The sequence below is a fragment of the Armigeres subalbatus genome, unplaced genomic scaffold, assembly GCF_024139115.2.
Source record: "Armigeres subalbatus isolate Guangzhou_Male unplaced genomic scaffold, GZ_Asu_2 Contig1464, whole genome shotgun sequence".
Lineage (NCBI taxonomy): Eukaryota > Metazoa > Arthropoda > Insecta > Diptera > Culicidae > Armigeres > Armigeres subalbatus.
Window position 1 is genome coordinate 994 of NW_026942248.1, and position 14,761 is coordinate 15,754.

Below are 14,761 nucleotides of genomic sequence, written 5' to 3' on the forward strand. Positions count from 1 at the left end.
GATTCGAAAAATGCCGAGCCGAAATCTAGCTGTCAGTGTAAGTCGAAAACAAAACACTCGGCAAGAAAATTTTTGAAGGCAATATAACAACAATAGGTAACACGCAAAACAAAACTAAGTCTTTCCAGGTGGTGCCTACGTTGATTGTTTTCTCTTGTTGAAAATTTACTTGTTGCATGACGACAATATTATTTAATTTGATGTGCAGTATCGAGAGCTCCCTCCCTCCCTGCTGTTTCGCCGAAAGGGTTATTTTGCAGAAGGAACATTTTCGGGCCAAATGACCATTCCTACCATACGGCATTTTCGGTCAAATGATCTATTTTCGGTCAAATTATTAGTTCGGCTCAATGTCCATTTTGGTTGTATGTTGCTCTCGGTCAAACTACATTTTTGGTCAAACCATTTTTGACATGATAACAGTTTCGGTTAAACGTTCAATTCGGCTAAATGGAATCTGGTTAGATACCCAGTATCGACTTAACAAGTAGAAACTTTGCGAAATTTCGTTCAGCGGTCGTTTGACAAAAAGGCCTTTTCGTCGTAAATGTCATTAGGGCAAACGGATGAATATATATTTGACTGAATTATCTGTTCAGCTATTGACATTTATCCGTAGTAGTGACAAACGATATTACCAGTTTGGCTGTATGTCGCTTTCGGTCAGTGGAATTTCCCAAGTATTTCTTATGGACAATACACTAGTCGTTTGATAACTTTCGTTTCAGCTAGCGAATTACGTCCGATAACTGCGACGCATTTTAGACGTCAAACAATTGTCAGACGACGTCAGATGTTATATAATTCATTTCATTTATTCAGACTAAGGCCGAAGTGGCCTGTGCGGTATATAAGAGTCTTCTCCATTCGGCTCGGTCCATGGCTACACGTCGCCAACCACGCAGTCTACGGAGGGTCCGCAAGCCATCTTCCACCTGATCGATCCACCTTGCCCGCTGCGCACCTCGCCTTCTTGTGCCCGTCGGATCGTTGTCGAGAACCATTTCTACCGGGTTATTGTCTGACATTCTGGCTGCGTGCCCGACCCACCGCAGTCTTTCGATTTTCGTTGTGTGAACGATAGATGGTTCTCCCAACAGCTGTTACAACTAATGGTTCATTCGCCTCCTCCACGTACCGTCCGCCATCTGCACCCCACCATAGATGGTACGCAGCACTTTCCTTTCGAAAACTCTGAGTGCGCGTTGGTCCTCCACGAGCATCGTCCAGGTCTCGTGTCCGTAGAGGACTACCGGTCTAATGAGCGTTTTGTAGATTGTCAGTTTGGTACGGCGGCGAACTCTATTCGATCGGAGCGTCTTGCGGAGTCCAAAGTAAGTACGATTTTCAGCCACTATGTGTCTCCGAATTTCTCTGCTGGTATCATTTTCGGCAGCCACCAGTGAGCCCAAGTACACAAATTCTTCTAGATGTTATATAAGTGCACTTGATTGTGCAGCTCAATGCAGCTCTCATCGACTTTGACATCGTTTCAAAGTTCAGCTATCAGATAACTGCAAAACTTATGTAACTATCGAATTGTAGTTAACCTTCCGGGACTCGCTTGGTCCTGGACCGCTCACGCAGTCCCGCTTCTGTTGTGAACGAGAAGGGTGCTTTTTTCGAAGGTGTTGTACTTTTTACAACGGTGCGAGTCTCCGAAGGTTAAAAGCATTGCAGTTAAATGACTTTCAGTCATCGAGAATCTACTGTTCAAAGAAATTCCAGTATTGAAATCTACATTTTGAACAATCCTCCGCGGAAATTTCAAAGATGTTTCCGTTAAACTTCCGGATTATTTATCGTGAAAATTCCAGAGTATTTTTCTTGAAAACTCCTTAGAGTCTCCAACAGTAAATTCCGCTGGCCATGCCAAACTAGCCGTTTTAATTATTCTAGACTAAGAAAGCCAGACACCATCAGCACTCTCCTACAATTATGAAGAATTTTCTGTGCAAATTTTGAAGAATACTTGACAGAAACTCAACAGGAACTTTCCGTGAATTTACGAAGATTTTCCTGTAGATGTTAAGAACAATTTTTCATGAAAATTCTGAAGTTTCTCTGCGAAGAATTTTGTGTTGAAATTTCAAACAATTTTATTTGGTAATTCCAAAGAACTTCACTTGGTAATTCCAAAGATTTCTCGAAACATAGAAATATATCAATATAGAAAAATGGAAAAGTGGAAAATTCTAAAAAAAAATCTAAATTTTGGAAAAAACTTAAAGAATTTTCTGGAGAAGTTCATTATATTTTTTATGTGAAATTGGAAAGATTCTTGAAAATATCTTGTAAATATCCCGATGTCTTGAAAATAACCCGAAGAAACGCAAAAAAATGGTAAAGAAACGTAAAAAAATCACCACGCCGATTCACGCCGCCGACCAAAATTCTGACGAATATCGGACCGGCGCAAACCTCTACGTATAGGGCACTGCACGAACAAATTCCTTCCTATTTCGTTCTAGAAAGCTACAAAACAACAATGCCAGTAACTATCAATGTTGACAGTTAGTGATCCTGTTCAGTGAGAAAGAGATAACGCTCGTCCGTGCCCTTCAGCAGTTATAGCAAAAACTACGCTCGATGGTTTGTTCATACTGCCAGCTCCACCCCAGGCCCAGACGGATATAGCCAATCTGGCACCCAACAAACAATTCAAACTGAATAAGCTAGTTTTTAGTTTTTTCTTCCACTATGCAGCTTATGCAATGGCATCCACAGCGAACGGAAGCTTGATTGCAGACGTCTGACAGTCAGGCCTGCAAAACCTGAAGAGAAAGACAAGGTGGCCTTAGCATTTCACACATTTTGACGAAATCGACTATTGTATTGTATGAGTAGCTGAATATGTATGATACTCACATATACTGCTATCCCCAAGAAAGGATGTACAGCAAGACGGACGCTTCGATAATTTAATTATTCTCAAATGGCCCTCGCATACTTCAACACCTTTCAACCATTTTCACACTTGTCGCTGCCTAGCGATAACATTTTGGACTCCGTTTCTTTTCCCATCTGCTTTCCGCACACTGCTCCCTTCCTCTATACGAGCAGCATCGAGACCGATTTGCCAATAAAATTAAATTAATCTTAATAATTTAACAAAAAATTCTCCGAATTTTAACAAGAAATTCCCAGAATTTCGACAAGAAAATTTTCCATATATCGACAATAATTTCAAAGAATTTTGACAACAAGACCAAATCAGCAAAAAAGTCTCTAAACTACGACAAGCAGTTCTCTGAATTTCGACAAAAGATCACAAAAATTCAATAAGGCATTAGGCAGCAAAAAGTTTCCGAATTTCAACAAGAATTTCTCCGAATTTCAATAAAAAAAAAATCTGAGCTTAGACGAGAATTTCGTCTTTCTTCCAAAGGTTCGGTAGAAAAATTCTCCGAATATTTACCGAGATTCTTCGAGCTATCGGAGGGGTACACGAACCATAAGCAAAAATGAATTCTTCTTCAGGTTGAACAGAAATTCAACCGAATTTCGACAAGCAGTATTCCAAATCTCGACATTAAATTATTCGAATTTAGACAGAAAATCTTTGGATGTCAACAAAAAGTTGTCGGAATTTCAATATGAAGCGAGTTTATACAATCCCATTGAATTCCACCCTTAATTGTATCTTGACAGATACGTACTTCGACCTCAAAAGTAAGGCCGTCTTCAGTGTCTCGTACTTGACTCGACTTAGTCGAGTCTTAGTTAACTTACTTTGAGGTCGAAATACGTATCTGTCAAGATACAATTAAGTAGAATCAATGGGATTGTATATAAACTCGTCTTATAAACAGGTGAAAACATTCCACTAAAAAGCTCAAAATAATTTTCTTTTCAATATGAAGTTTTTCGAATTTCATCAAAAAGTTCATCGAATTTCGGATAAAATATCTCCGAACTTCGACAAAAAGTTTTTCAAACATAAAAAAAAGTTCTCCGAATTTCGACAAAAGGTCCTTCGAAATTTGACAAAAAAATATGAAGTTCGGCGAAAAATCTTCAACGAGTAGTTCTTCGGAATAAGACAGGAAGTTGTCCAAATTTTGACAAGAAGAAGTTTTCCGAATTTCAATAGAAATGTCATTTCAATGGAATTGGCGGACATACTCAGAATGTCGACAACAACTGTCCGAATTTTGGTAGAATTTCTGATCACAATTTGACAAAAATTCATCGAATTTCTCCGCATTTTGTCAAGTAGTTCTCCGAATTTCAATTTCTCCAAAATTCGACAACAGTTCTCTGAATTTCGCCAAGAAGTTCTCAAGATTTCGACAAGAATTTCTGTAAAGTTCGGCATAAATTCTCCAACATTCGACAGTAAATTCTCCAAGTATAGACAGTGCTTCTCCGAGTTTCAACAGAATATCTCCGCATTTCGAAAAGTATATCTGCGAGGTTCCCTAAAACAAAAAGTTCGCAGAATTTCGTCAAAAATTTCTCCGAATTTCGACACGAAGTTCTCCTGATTTCGACAAAAAATTCTGCGAATATCGGCAAGAAGTTTTCTGCGTTTCAATAAGATTTCCGAAGTTTTGACATAGATGTCCGTATTCCGACTGATATCCTCCAAAAATCGACAAGACTTAACCGAATTTCAAAAAAAAAAAAAAAACAATCCCCGAATTTCAACCAGAAGCTCTCGGAATGTTGACAAGAAGTTTTCCGAATTTTGACATAAATGGTCGGTATTTCGACTGACATAATGCGATTTTCGACAAAAATTTTCTGAGTTTTGTCAGGAAGAACTCAGAATTTTGAAAATACTCCGAATTATAAAAAAAAAAGTTCGCCGACTTTCGACAACAAGTCTGACAAAAAATTCTACGAATTTCGCTAAGAAGTTTTCCAAAATTCTTCGAAAAGAAATTATCCGAATTTCGACAAGTGTACAGTAAATATAATCGCGTAAACGTAATCATCAGCTTTAAAAGATAAAAAACAAAAGACAGTATGTTCAGCAAGTATGTTGCGTATTTCAAGGGGTAACATTTGACAAAATCATATTTTTGATTAATTCAGCTGAAACAACTTGTCGAATTTTCGAGGTCAACAATGTTCTTAAAAGTCATTCGGGTCATAATAATACAAATTTCAACTAATCAATCATTGCAATAACTTAAATGGAATAAAAACTTATTTCGACAAAAGTTGTCCGAATCTTGATGAGAAGTTCTACGAATTTTAACAGAAATGGTCTGTATTGATTGTACGACTATTCCCTGAAAACGAATTCCTCGAATGCAATTTCCCCGAATGTAAAATTTCCCGAATGTAACAATTCCCCAGAATGTAACATTTCCCCGAATGGAACAATTCCCGAAAAACATAGTACCTCTAACAAACACATCTTCGCAATCGACTGTATGCGTCCGAAAAAAAGCAAGTGTGTCTTATTGGACATTGCCAGCGCAAAATCCTTTGGTGAAGATGGGCGTGGCCAGGAGTAGTAATCCTCGCTTTCGTGATTTTTATCCTAGATTGAAATCAAGGATCACACCTTCCTTAATTTCTGATAGCAATTTGAATAAGGATTTCAAAAGAAAAAATAAGTGTACGCGATGAACGCTTTCTCGGACACCAACATCCAGCAGCCAAAACCTGAAGGGGCGTGGTACTCAGCTCGCATATGTCGGTAGCCGTTGCAAACAAATCAATTATAAAATACATGTCCCATTCAGATTCTGTTCATTCTGTATTCAAACTTTGTTCAGTTAACATCAATAAACAGTAAAGAAGTTAAAAGAAGTGTTTTCTTCAAAGAGAAGAAGATCCCCGAGAGGCAGCGAGTGGAAGCGAATCTGGTCAACAAGGCGACCAACGTCTTGATGCAAGCTTCGCCCCAGAGTCGGTGAACGTGTTGCATCTTGTCGCTTGCTGCGAATAGTCTCTGAACATCGCGGAGCGGAGTGAGCATTGTCGGAGCAGGGCGAGTCGTGACGTGTGCGGTCGGCACCGGCATTTGTGTACAATGTTGGCGGTGGATCGCTGGAGCGGATGCCAAAAAAAGAGTTAATATAATTTTCTGAAGCCATTTTGGCTTTCGGCATTGCTCCTGGCGCATTCATTGCACATTTCGTCTGGTGTGGCGTTTGCAGCAGTGGTGTGTGTCGGTACAGGAAGTGCCGTGGTCCTTCATGAAAGCCGATTGGTGGTGGTGGTTGTGTGGAGCACGACTGTCAGTGGGTGGTGGCTGGTGATCGTGTCAATGGTGGATACGACCGTCGCACAGTGTTTTATTTCGTCATTTTCACGATCGAAATTCAAAAACTCGAAAAGTGTTTATTTTGGAAATAGGGTTTCTTCACAGAAGTTTCAAGATATTTAGGAGCGCATCTTTTGATAGAAACATTTTGATGATTAATTTCCCTAAAATGAGTTGAGAAAATTATTTTTGCACCAGAATGAGATAGACACGTAGTGTCTTCCGAAAAGATTGTAGCAAATGTTAATACGAGCAACTTTGCTGAACAACCCAAGTTTCTATCTCTTATATATAACAAACTTAAGTCGTTTTTATGTAAAAGCCCCAATAAAATCTTATTTTTCATTCTAACTCTTTCCAATGATTTTTCCCATTTTCCGTCTCTTCTACAAAGTTGTTAAACAAGCAAAATTACATGTTTTGCTGAACATTGTAACATTTCATCTCACATACAACAAAAGTTATCGTTAAATTATACATATTTTTTAGAAGTTTCTCCACTTGTGATTACTTTCTTAATTGCAAAAAGTCGCAAATTTCTTTCACGATATGCTGAAAATCGCTTATTTCATTTTTATACTGACATTGAAAACTTTTGTCGACAAGAGTCTTCTCGAATGCTGTGTTAAAAACATGTAAACCTATGAACAATCATAATATTTGAATAACTTTTGTTTTTAAGAGATAGAAAGTTACAATGTTCAGCAAAAACATGTAATTTTACTGGTTTGACAACTTTGTAGAAGAAACGGAAAATGTGAAAAATCATTAGTGTTAGGTTAATTTAAGAGAATGATTTTAAGGGATTTTCCATAAAATCATTCTTTAACTTAAACTAACTCTAATGATTTATCACATTTTCCGTCTCTTCTACAAAGTTGTCAAACCATTAAAATTACATGTTTTTGCAGAACATTGTAACTTTCTATATCTTATAAAACAAAAGTTATTCAAATACTAAGATTTTTCTTAGGTATACAAGTTTTTGACACGCCATTCGAGAAGACTCTTGTCGACAAAAGTTTTTCAATGTCAGTATAAAATGAAATAAGCGATTTTCTGCATATCGTGAAGAAATTTGCGACTTTTTGCAATTAAGGGAGTAATCACAAGTGGAGAAACATCTAAAAATATGTATAATTTAAAGATAACTTTTGTTGTATGTGAGATGGAATAAGATAATGTTCAGCAAAACATGTAATTTTGCTTGTTTAACAACTTTGTAGAAGAGACGGAAAATGGGAAAAATCATTGGAAAGAGTTAGAATGAAAAATAAGATTTTAATGGGGTTTTTACTTAAAACGACTTAAGTTTGTTATATATAAGAGATAGAAACTCAGATGTTCAGCAAAGTTGCTCGTATTAACATTTGCTACATAACTTTGCGGAAGACACTACGTGTTCTATCTCATTCTGGTGGAAAAATAATTTTCTCAACTCACTTTTAGGGGATTAATCATCAAACTGTTTTTATCGGAAGATGCGCTCCTAAATATCTTGAAACTTCTGTGAACAAACCCTATATCCAAAATCAACACTTTTCGAGTTTTTGAATTTCGATCGTGAAAATGACGAAATAAAACACTGTGCGTCGGTCCGGATCATCGTTATCGGTGGCTGTGTTAGAGGAGAACATAGCTGTCGGTTGGAATTTCTGGTAGCTGTGGTGTGTGCGAGTACAGCTATCGGTCATACGTCCTACCGCTGGCGGTTTCGAGGTGGTTTGCAGCTGGTGGTATTTCCCGTCGCAGTCGGTGGCTCATCACAAGGTAAGCGTTTCCTCCTACTCAATATTGGGTGAATGTGCAACGATAGGTGGTACTTAAGGTACGAGTGTGAGAGACTTGTATACCCAACATTGGTCCAAAACGAACCGGATAATTACCAGTAAAATACATCCATTCGCGAATATCTTGAACCATCTAAATAAACTTTTTGTCAATCGAGTCGAATGCGCAAAGTGATTGAAGTACAGTGGTACCCATATCAGTGAAAAAGTGACAATATAGTGAACAGTACAGTGAACAGTAGGGCTTCCATTCCCGGAAACGATTTCCCGGGAAATCATATTTCCCGGGATTCCCGATTCCCGGGATTTAAGTATCAGTTTCCCGAATTTCCCGGGAAATGAACATACTAAAATATGTTGTAATAATTGTCTTTTTTAATTTGATGATAACGGATTTTGATATCAATTACATTTTTTACTAGGATCATCTCACTATTTATTTCACTTTTGAAGTTTAAGAATGAAAGTTATAACTGAAAATGTAACAGAATCATACGGTGCATTCCAATACGTGTTGAAGAGAGACGAGACAAAGAACCAGTTTGAATCTATCGTTCGTTTATTCAGTAGGTTCAAACGTCGATAAGCGTTGTGAAGTCGAATTAAAAATTTCGTGTCGTGGTGAAACAGAAGAGCTACCAATGTTCGCAGATATTCAGGCAATAGCAGTGACCGCTTTGGCAGGTTTGTCCTATTATTGTCAAAGGTTTTTAAGATCTTCAATCCTTTTTTATTCAATTCCCAAACAGACTCATATTCCAAAGACTCGTTTGTATTTTGAGATATTTCATTTGAATATTTTATAATATTAGTGGGCTAACAGATCTTGATGGAAAAACAGATTTTAGGTCTTTAGTATGCGATCATTACAACTGTCTTACAACAAATACTTGCAAAACTTTTGCAATTTGATGCGTTTTAGGTGCTGTTCGGCATTTCTAGCAAAGTTTGACTGAAAAAAATGTTATAGTCAGGATCATTAAAGTACGACAATAAAGCACTCGCCTGAAAGCTCTTTTTTATTTTGAATGGAAGAATTCTCATTTCAAATATTGTATTTATCTGATAAATACAAAATGTGTTCAAGTGGACGTACATGAATAAAAATGGTTTATCCTCCAAGTTGACCAGAAGATTCTATGCACTAAAAAAAGTCGTCAAGTATAAGAATAGTTCATGTTAGGAAAATTTTGGCGATAATAGATGAGAATCTTACGAAGCCGTCGTTCCTGAAAAAGTAAAAAAAAATATGGAAAAGTAGCACATAGTGGAGCTCATCAGGATACTGCAGATCATACCCTTGAGCCAGAGCAGATGCTGATACTTATGACATGGCGAACGTTTTGTAGAAGGAGTAATCGCTTTTCGAAATGAACAAAAACTTTTTCAGGCTTTCAACAACTCTTTCATCATTTGAGGACAAAATAGCAAGCCTCCCTGATGTCGAATGTATTTTTATTAAATATTTTTTTACGACAAAATTTAAACTACGATTTTGAATTAGTTTCGAGAGTTTTTTTATTTCCCGGGATCCCGGGAAATCCCGGGAAATTATTATTTCATTTCCCGTTTCCCGGGAAGTTGATTCCCGGGAAAAATGGAAGCCCTAGTGAACAGTAATTGCCCTTGAGAGTGAAAAGTGATTGCCCTAGTGAGTGTACTGAAGTGAACAGAGTAACCATGGAGAAGATGAAGCAGTTGATACATCAGCGCGGTCAAGTGAAAGGGCGAGTAACGAAAATCGTTAGGAAGCTTAGTGAAGCGGCAGATGAACCGGAAACCACGAGTTTTTCGCAGTTGAAGGCATTAGAGAAGAAACTGGAACTGAATTACTCCGAGTACACAACGAAGCATGACTTGATCATTGACATGTGCAACGGTGAGAATTTGGAGGAACAGGATGAGAAGATGGAGGAGTTCGATGAGCTGCATACTGATGCATTGATGAAGCTTAATCTTCTGATGGATTTCTTCCGTAGTAATCCCGCACCGACTAACGTTGGAGCTCCTCAAGTAATCGTCACCCAGCAACCTCTAAGGACACCGATTCCAACTTTCGATGGAAAGTACGAAGGTTGGCCAAAATTCAAGGCGCTATTCAACGACCTGGTTGGAAAGTGCGGTGACTCCGATGCAACCAAGCTACAGTACCTTGACAAAGCATTGATTGGGGATGCTTCTGGAATACTGGACGCTAGAATCATCAATAACAACAACTACCTGCAAGCGTGGAAGCTGTTAGAAGAGCGTTTTGAGAATCCTAGAGTGATTATTGATACTCACATATCTGGTTTGCTGTCTATGAAAGCAATTCCCAAGCAGAGCTACAAGGATTTGAGATCACTAATCGACACGTGCAGTCGTCATGTGGAAGGCCTGAGGTTCATGAAACAGGAGGTTGACGGAACCGCGGGACTCATCGTAGTGAAATTATTAGCCATGTGCCTGGATGGAGAAACACGGAAGCAGTGGGAGCAAACCTTGGAGCATGGCGAACTTCCCGATCTGGATGACACCCTGAAGTTTCTCCGCAATTATTGCCAGGTACTCGAGAGATGCGAGGTAGACATAGCGTCAGCAAAGATAGCATTTAAACCACTTGCAACCGGAAGAACAACCGCCCAACCGAGAAATTCGCATCCAGTGACTTCGAGTTTATCGGATAATGTGTGTGAATTATGTGAAGGTCAGCACAGCAACTACAAATGTTCTAAATTCTTGAGCATGAGTATCGATCAGCGTGTTACCAAAGTGAAACAAGTTGGATTATGTTTTAACTGCCTTCGTAAGGGTCATCAAAGCAGAATCTGTCCATCGGACAAGGTATGTTCGAAGTGCTCTAAAAGGCACCATACAATGCTGCATTTTGAGCAGGTGTCCCAAGCTGAATCGGAGCAACAGAGTGATAGCGGAGAATCTAGTTCAACCGAAGTGAAGACAGTATCAACATTGCTCCCGGAAAATCCTGTGTCCTTAGCATGTTCTAGTGTTCAGCGACGAGCGAAACAAGTGCTTTTGATGACGGCATTAGTGAATGTAGTGGCGAAGAGTGGAAAGTCCTTGAAATTACGTGCTCTTCTTGATTCGGGATCTCAAGTCAACTTGATCTCTGATTCCGCCGTGAAGCTACTGTCTCTTCCAAAGTATCCAGCCAATATTCCTGTAGTGGGCGTGGGTGGTACTCGATCTCAGATTCGACATCATGTGATCTTGAAGCTATTCTCTGATTATTCTAAATTCGAGAGTAATGTGGACTGTTTGGTGACAACGAGAGTGACGGGAAAGATTCCATCCGTTGCAGTCAACATCTCGGAATGGAAGTTTCCTCCTGGAATTGTGTTGGCCGATCCCAGTTTTAATGAATCGAAGGATGTGGATCTACTGATTGGTGCGGAGCTATTTTTCCAAATTTTGAAGCAAGCCCAGTTGAAGATTTCCGAGGATTTGCCTACTCTGTATGAGACCCAATTCGGGTGGGTTATGGCTGGTGCTATAGATGAAGTCGATGATGAAGTCGTAAACGTATTATGCGCAACTGATGAGGACCCATTACTGAAGAGTATTCAAAGATTTTTTGAACAAGAGGAGCTTGCAGAGGAGAGGGTACTCACGAGTGAGGAAGAAGCGATTGACTAGCATTTTCGTTCAACGTACCATCGAGATGAGCAAGGCCGTTTTGTGGTTCAACTTCCGTTCACTTCCGTGAATCTCTCAACCAATTAGGGGATTCTCGGTCATTAGCAATGAGAAGATTCTTGTCAAGTGAGAGGCGCCTGGCCAACCACCCTGAGATGAAGAATATGTACCAATCCTTCCTTAAGGAATACGAAGATCTCGGCCACTGTCATGAGATTCGCGAGGAAGACGATCCTCCGGGTCAACAGAGTTACTACTTTCCGCATCATGCTGTCCTTAAACCTTCATGTACTAGCACAAAGTTACGTGTTGTGTTTGACGGAAAGGCGAAGTCTAATGGTTTATCTCTTAATGAGGTTTTGATGATCGGCCCTAAGATCCAGAGCGATCTGTTTTCTATCGTACTCCGTTTCAGGAAACACGTTTATGCATTTTCAGCTGATGTCGAGAAAATGTATAGACAGGTGAAAATTGATCACAGTCAAACCCGATATCAAAGAATATTTTGGCGAGACCAATCGAATGAACCGTTGAGGGTGTTGGAATTGACAACGGTGACCTACGGGACGTCACCCGCTTCATTCCTAGCCGTAAGGTCTATGCTGCAACTAGCAAGAGAAGAAAAAGTTAACTTTCCTGCCGCAGCGCAGGTCGTGACGGAGGATTGTTACATGGACGATGTGTTGAGTGGTGCTTCTACTTTGGACTCTGCAAAACAATTGAGATCCGACATTGAGGAGCTTCTGAAGAGAGGAATGTTTCCAGTCAGAAAGTGGTGTTCGAATGACGAAGATGTGCTTGAAGGTGTCCCCGAGCAGGACCGTGAAACCTTGGTGCGCATTCAAGATTCAAGCACAAACGAGACCATTCGGGCCTTGGGTATTTTGTGGAATCCACGAAGTGACATGTTCCTGTTTTGTAGAAACCCTGAATCTACCCATATTGACGGAAGCGTGACGAAAAGAAGTGTACTATCCCTTATCGCTAAACTTTTTGATCCGTTGGGCCTCATATCTCCTGTCATAGTATTGGCCAAATCCATCATGCAGCAATTGTGGAGTGATGGTATTGGCTGGGATGATAAAATTGAGGGTGAAGTGTTGGATAAGTGGACGATTTTCCAACATGCCCTAGTGAAATTGAACGAAATAGAAATTCCTAGATGTGTTGTGGTTCCCAGAAGCGCATCGTATCGAGATTCATGGTTTCTCTGATGCATCGTGTATTGCCTATGGTTCCTGTATATATTTGCGATGTATCCGGGAAGATGGAGTGGTATCAGTTAAATTGTTATGCAGTAAGTCAAGGATCGCTCCTTTGCGGCGTCTTACGATGCCTAGATTGGAACTTTGTGCTGCCGTTTCGCTAGCAAGATTGGCTAACGCAGTGATACCTATCTTGAACATCAAAATCGATGATGTGAAACTGTGGAGTGATAGTCAAATTGTGCTGGCCTGGATAAAGAAGAATCCAGATCAACTCCAGGTATACGTCAGAAACCGAGTGTTGGAGATTGATAGATTGTGTAGTGCTTATGAGTGGAAATACGTCAAGTCAGAAGATAATCCAGCAGATCTAGTGTCCAGAGGGTGTTATCCAGAAGTATTACGACGTTCAGATATCTGGTGGAATGGCCCACCATTTTTGCGACATATTGACTACGAGATGCAGGAGACTCCGGTGATTCACGACGACGAATTGCCAGAGTTAAAGGCGCAACTATGTAATCCAGCAGTCGAGATTGAGGATGAACCTGTATTCCAGCGGTGTGGAACCTTTTCGAAACTCCAACGCGTATTGGCTCAGGCGGTGAGATTCACACGGCTTGTTAGAATGTCGAAAGAGAATCGTGCAGATAACAAATACATCTCTGTGCAAGACATACGAAAGGCGACCTTGTACATAATACGAGTTCTACAGAAGAGAGAATTGTGTGAGGAGATTCAGTGTGTTCAGCGAGGAGAGTTACCAAAACGACTTGCGAATCTTCAACCTTTCTTAGATAAAGAAGGATTGCTACGTGTAGGTGGTCGGCTGCAAAATTCTAAACTTCCGTTTGACGCCAAACATCAATTACTTCTTCCGCAAAATCACCGAGTCACGGAAATGTTAATACGCAAATATCACGAAGAGATTACATGAAGGGCCATCCGGCCTGCTGGCAGCGATACGTCAGAAGTACTGGTGACTCGGAGCTGTGTTAAGTGCTTTAGGGTCAATCCAAAAGGAGTGCAGCCTTTAATGGGAAATCTGAGGAATGTCTGAACATTGCAGCAGCATTTGAACTCACCGGAGTTGACTATGAGGGCCCTGTGATAGTGAAGGAAGGAAGATGCAAGCCAAAACACATTAAGGCACACATCGCGTTGTTTGTGTGTCTTACGACGAAATCAATCCATCTCGAGCTAGTTTCGGATTTGACTACGGAATCATTTCTCTCTGCGTTGGATCGGTTTGTCAATCGACGAGGATGGTCCGTAAAATAATGTCGGACAATGCAACCAATTTCGTTGGAACTTCTAGCGAGCTCCATCAGATATTTCTAATGTTTCGTAACGAGATCGAAAGAGTGAAAATCAACGATTTCTTGCTCAAACGGGAGATAGAGTGGGGATTCATACCTCCTAGATCTCCAAATTTTGGAGGATTATGGGAAGCAGGAGTAAAGGTTGTTAAGTCACATCTACATCGAACATTGGGAAACGCAATTCTGACATTCGAGGAGTTTTCTACTGTTCTGACGCACATCGAAGCTATAGTCAATTCCAGACCTTTGTATGTTCTATCTGATGACCCAAGTGAGCCGCTACCGATAACCCTTCTCATCTAATGTTTGGTAAACCATTGGAGCCGATCCAGAAGCCTTCGTACGCCGGTATAGCGGCTAATCGTTTATCGCGCTATCAATATTTGAATCATCTGCGCGAACAGTTTTGGTCAAGATGGTCGCGTGAATATTTGTCTACACTTCAGTCAAGGGCAAGATGGGCAAAAAGTGAACCAAACTTGAAAATGGGTACCATTGTGCTATTAATGGAAGACAATCTACCAGTTCAATCATGAAGGATGGGCCAAATTGTTGCACTTTACCCAGGTAGGGACAATGTGATTA

General features: G+C 40.0%; 2 protein-coding genes across 2 annotated transcripts; both read left to right on the top strand.

The window, feature by feature from the left end:
• The first annotated feature begins 9,693 nt into the window (after window positions 1-9,693).
• Window positions 9,694-11,649, top strand: LOC134202848 (uncharacterized). Its single transcript, XM_062677832.1, has one exon. The coding sequence runs from the start codon at window positions 9,694-9,696 to the stop codon at window positions 11,647-11,649; it is 1,956 nt and encodes a 651-aa protein (XP_062533816.1).
• Window positions 11,650-11,804: 155 nt separating this feature from the next.
• LOC134202850 (uncharacterized) lies at window positions 11,805-12,863 on the top strand. The gene has a single exon (XM_062677833.1). It carries the CDS (start codon window positions 11,805-11,807, stop codon window positions 12,861-12,863), a length of 1,059 nt encoding a protein of 352 aa, XP_062533817.1.
• Window positions 12,864-14,761: the final 1,898 nt, after the last annotated feature.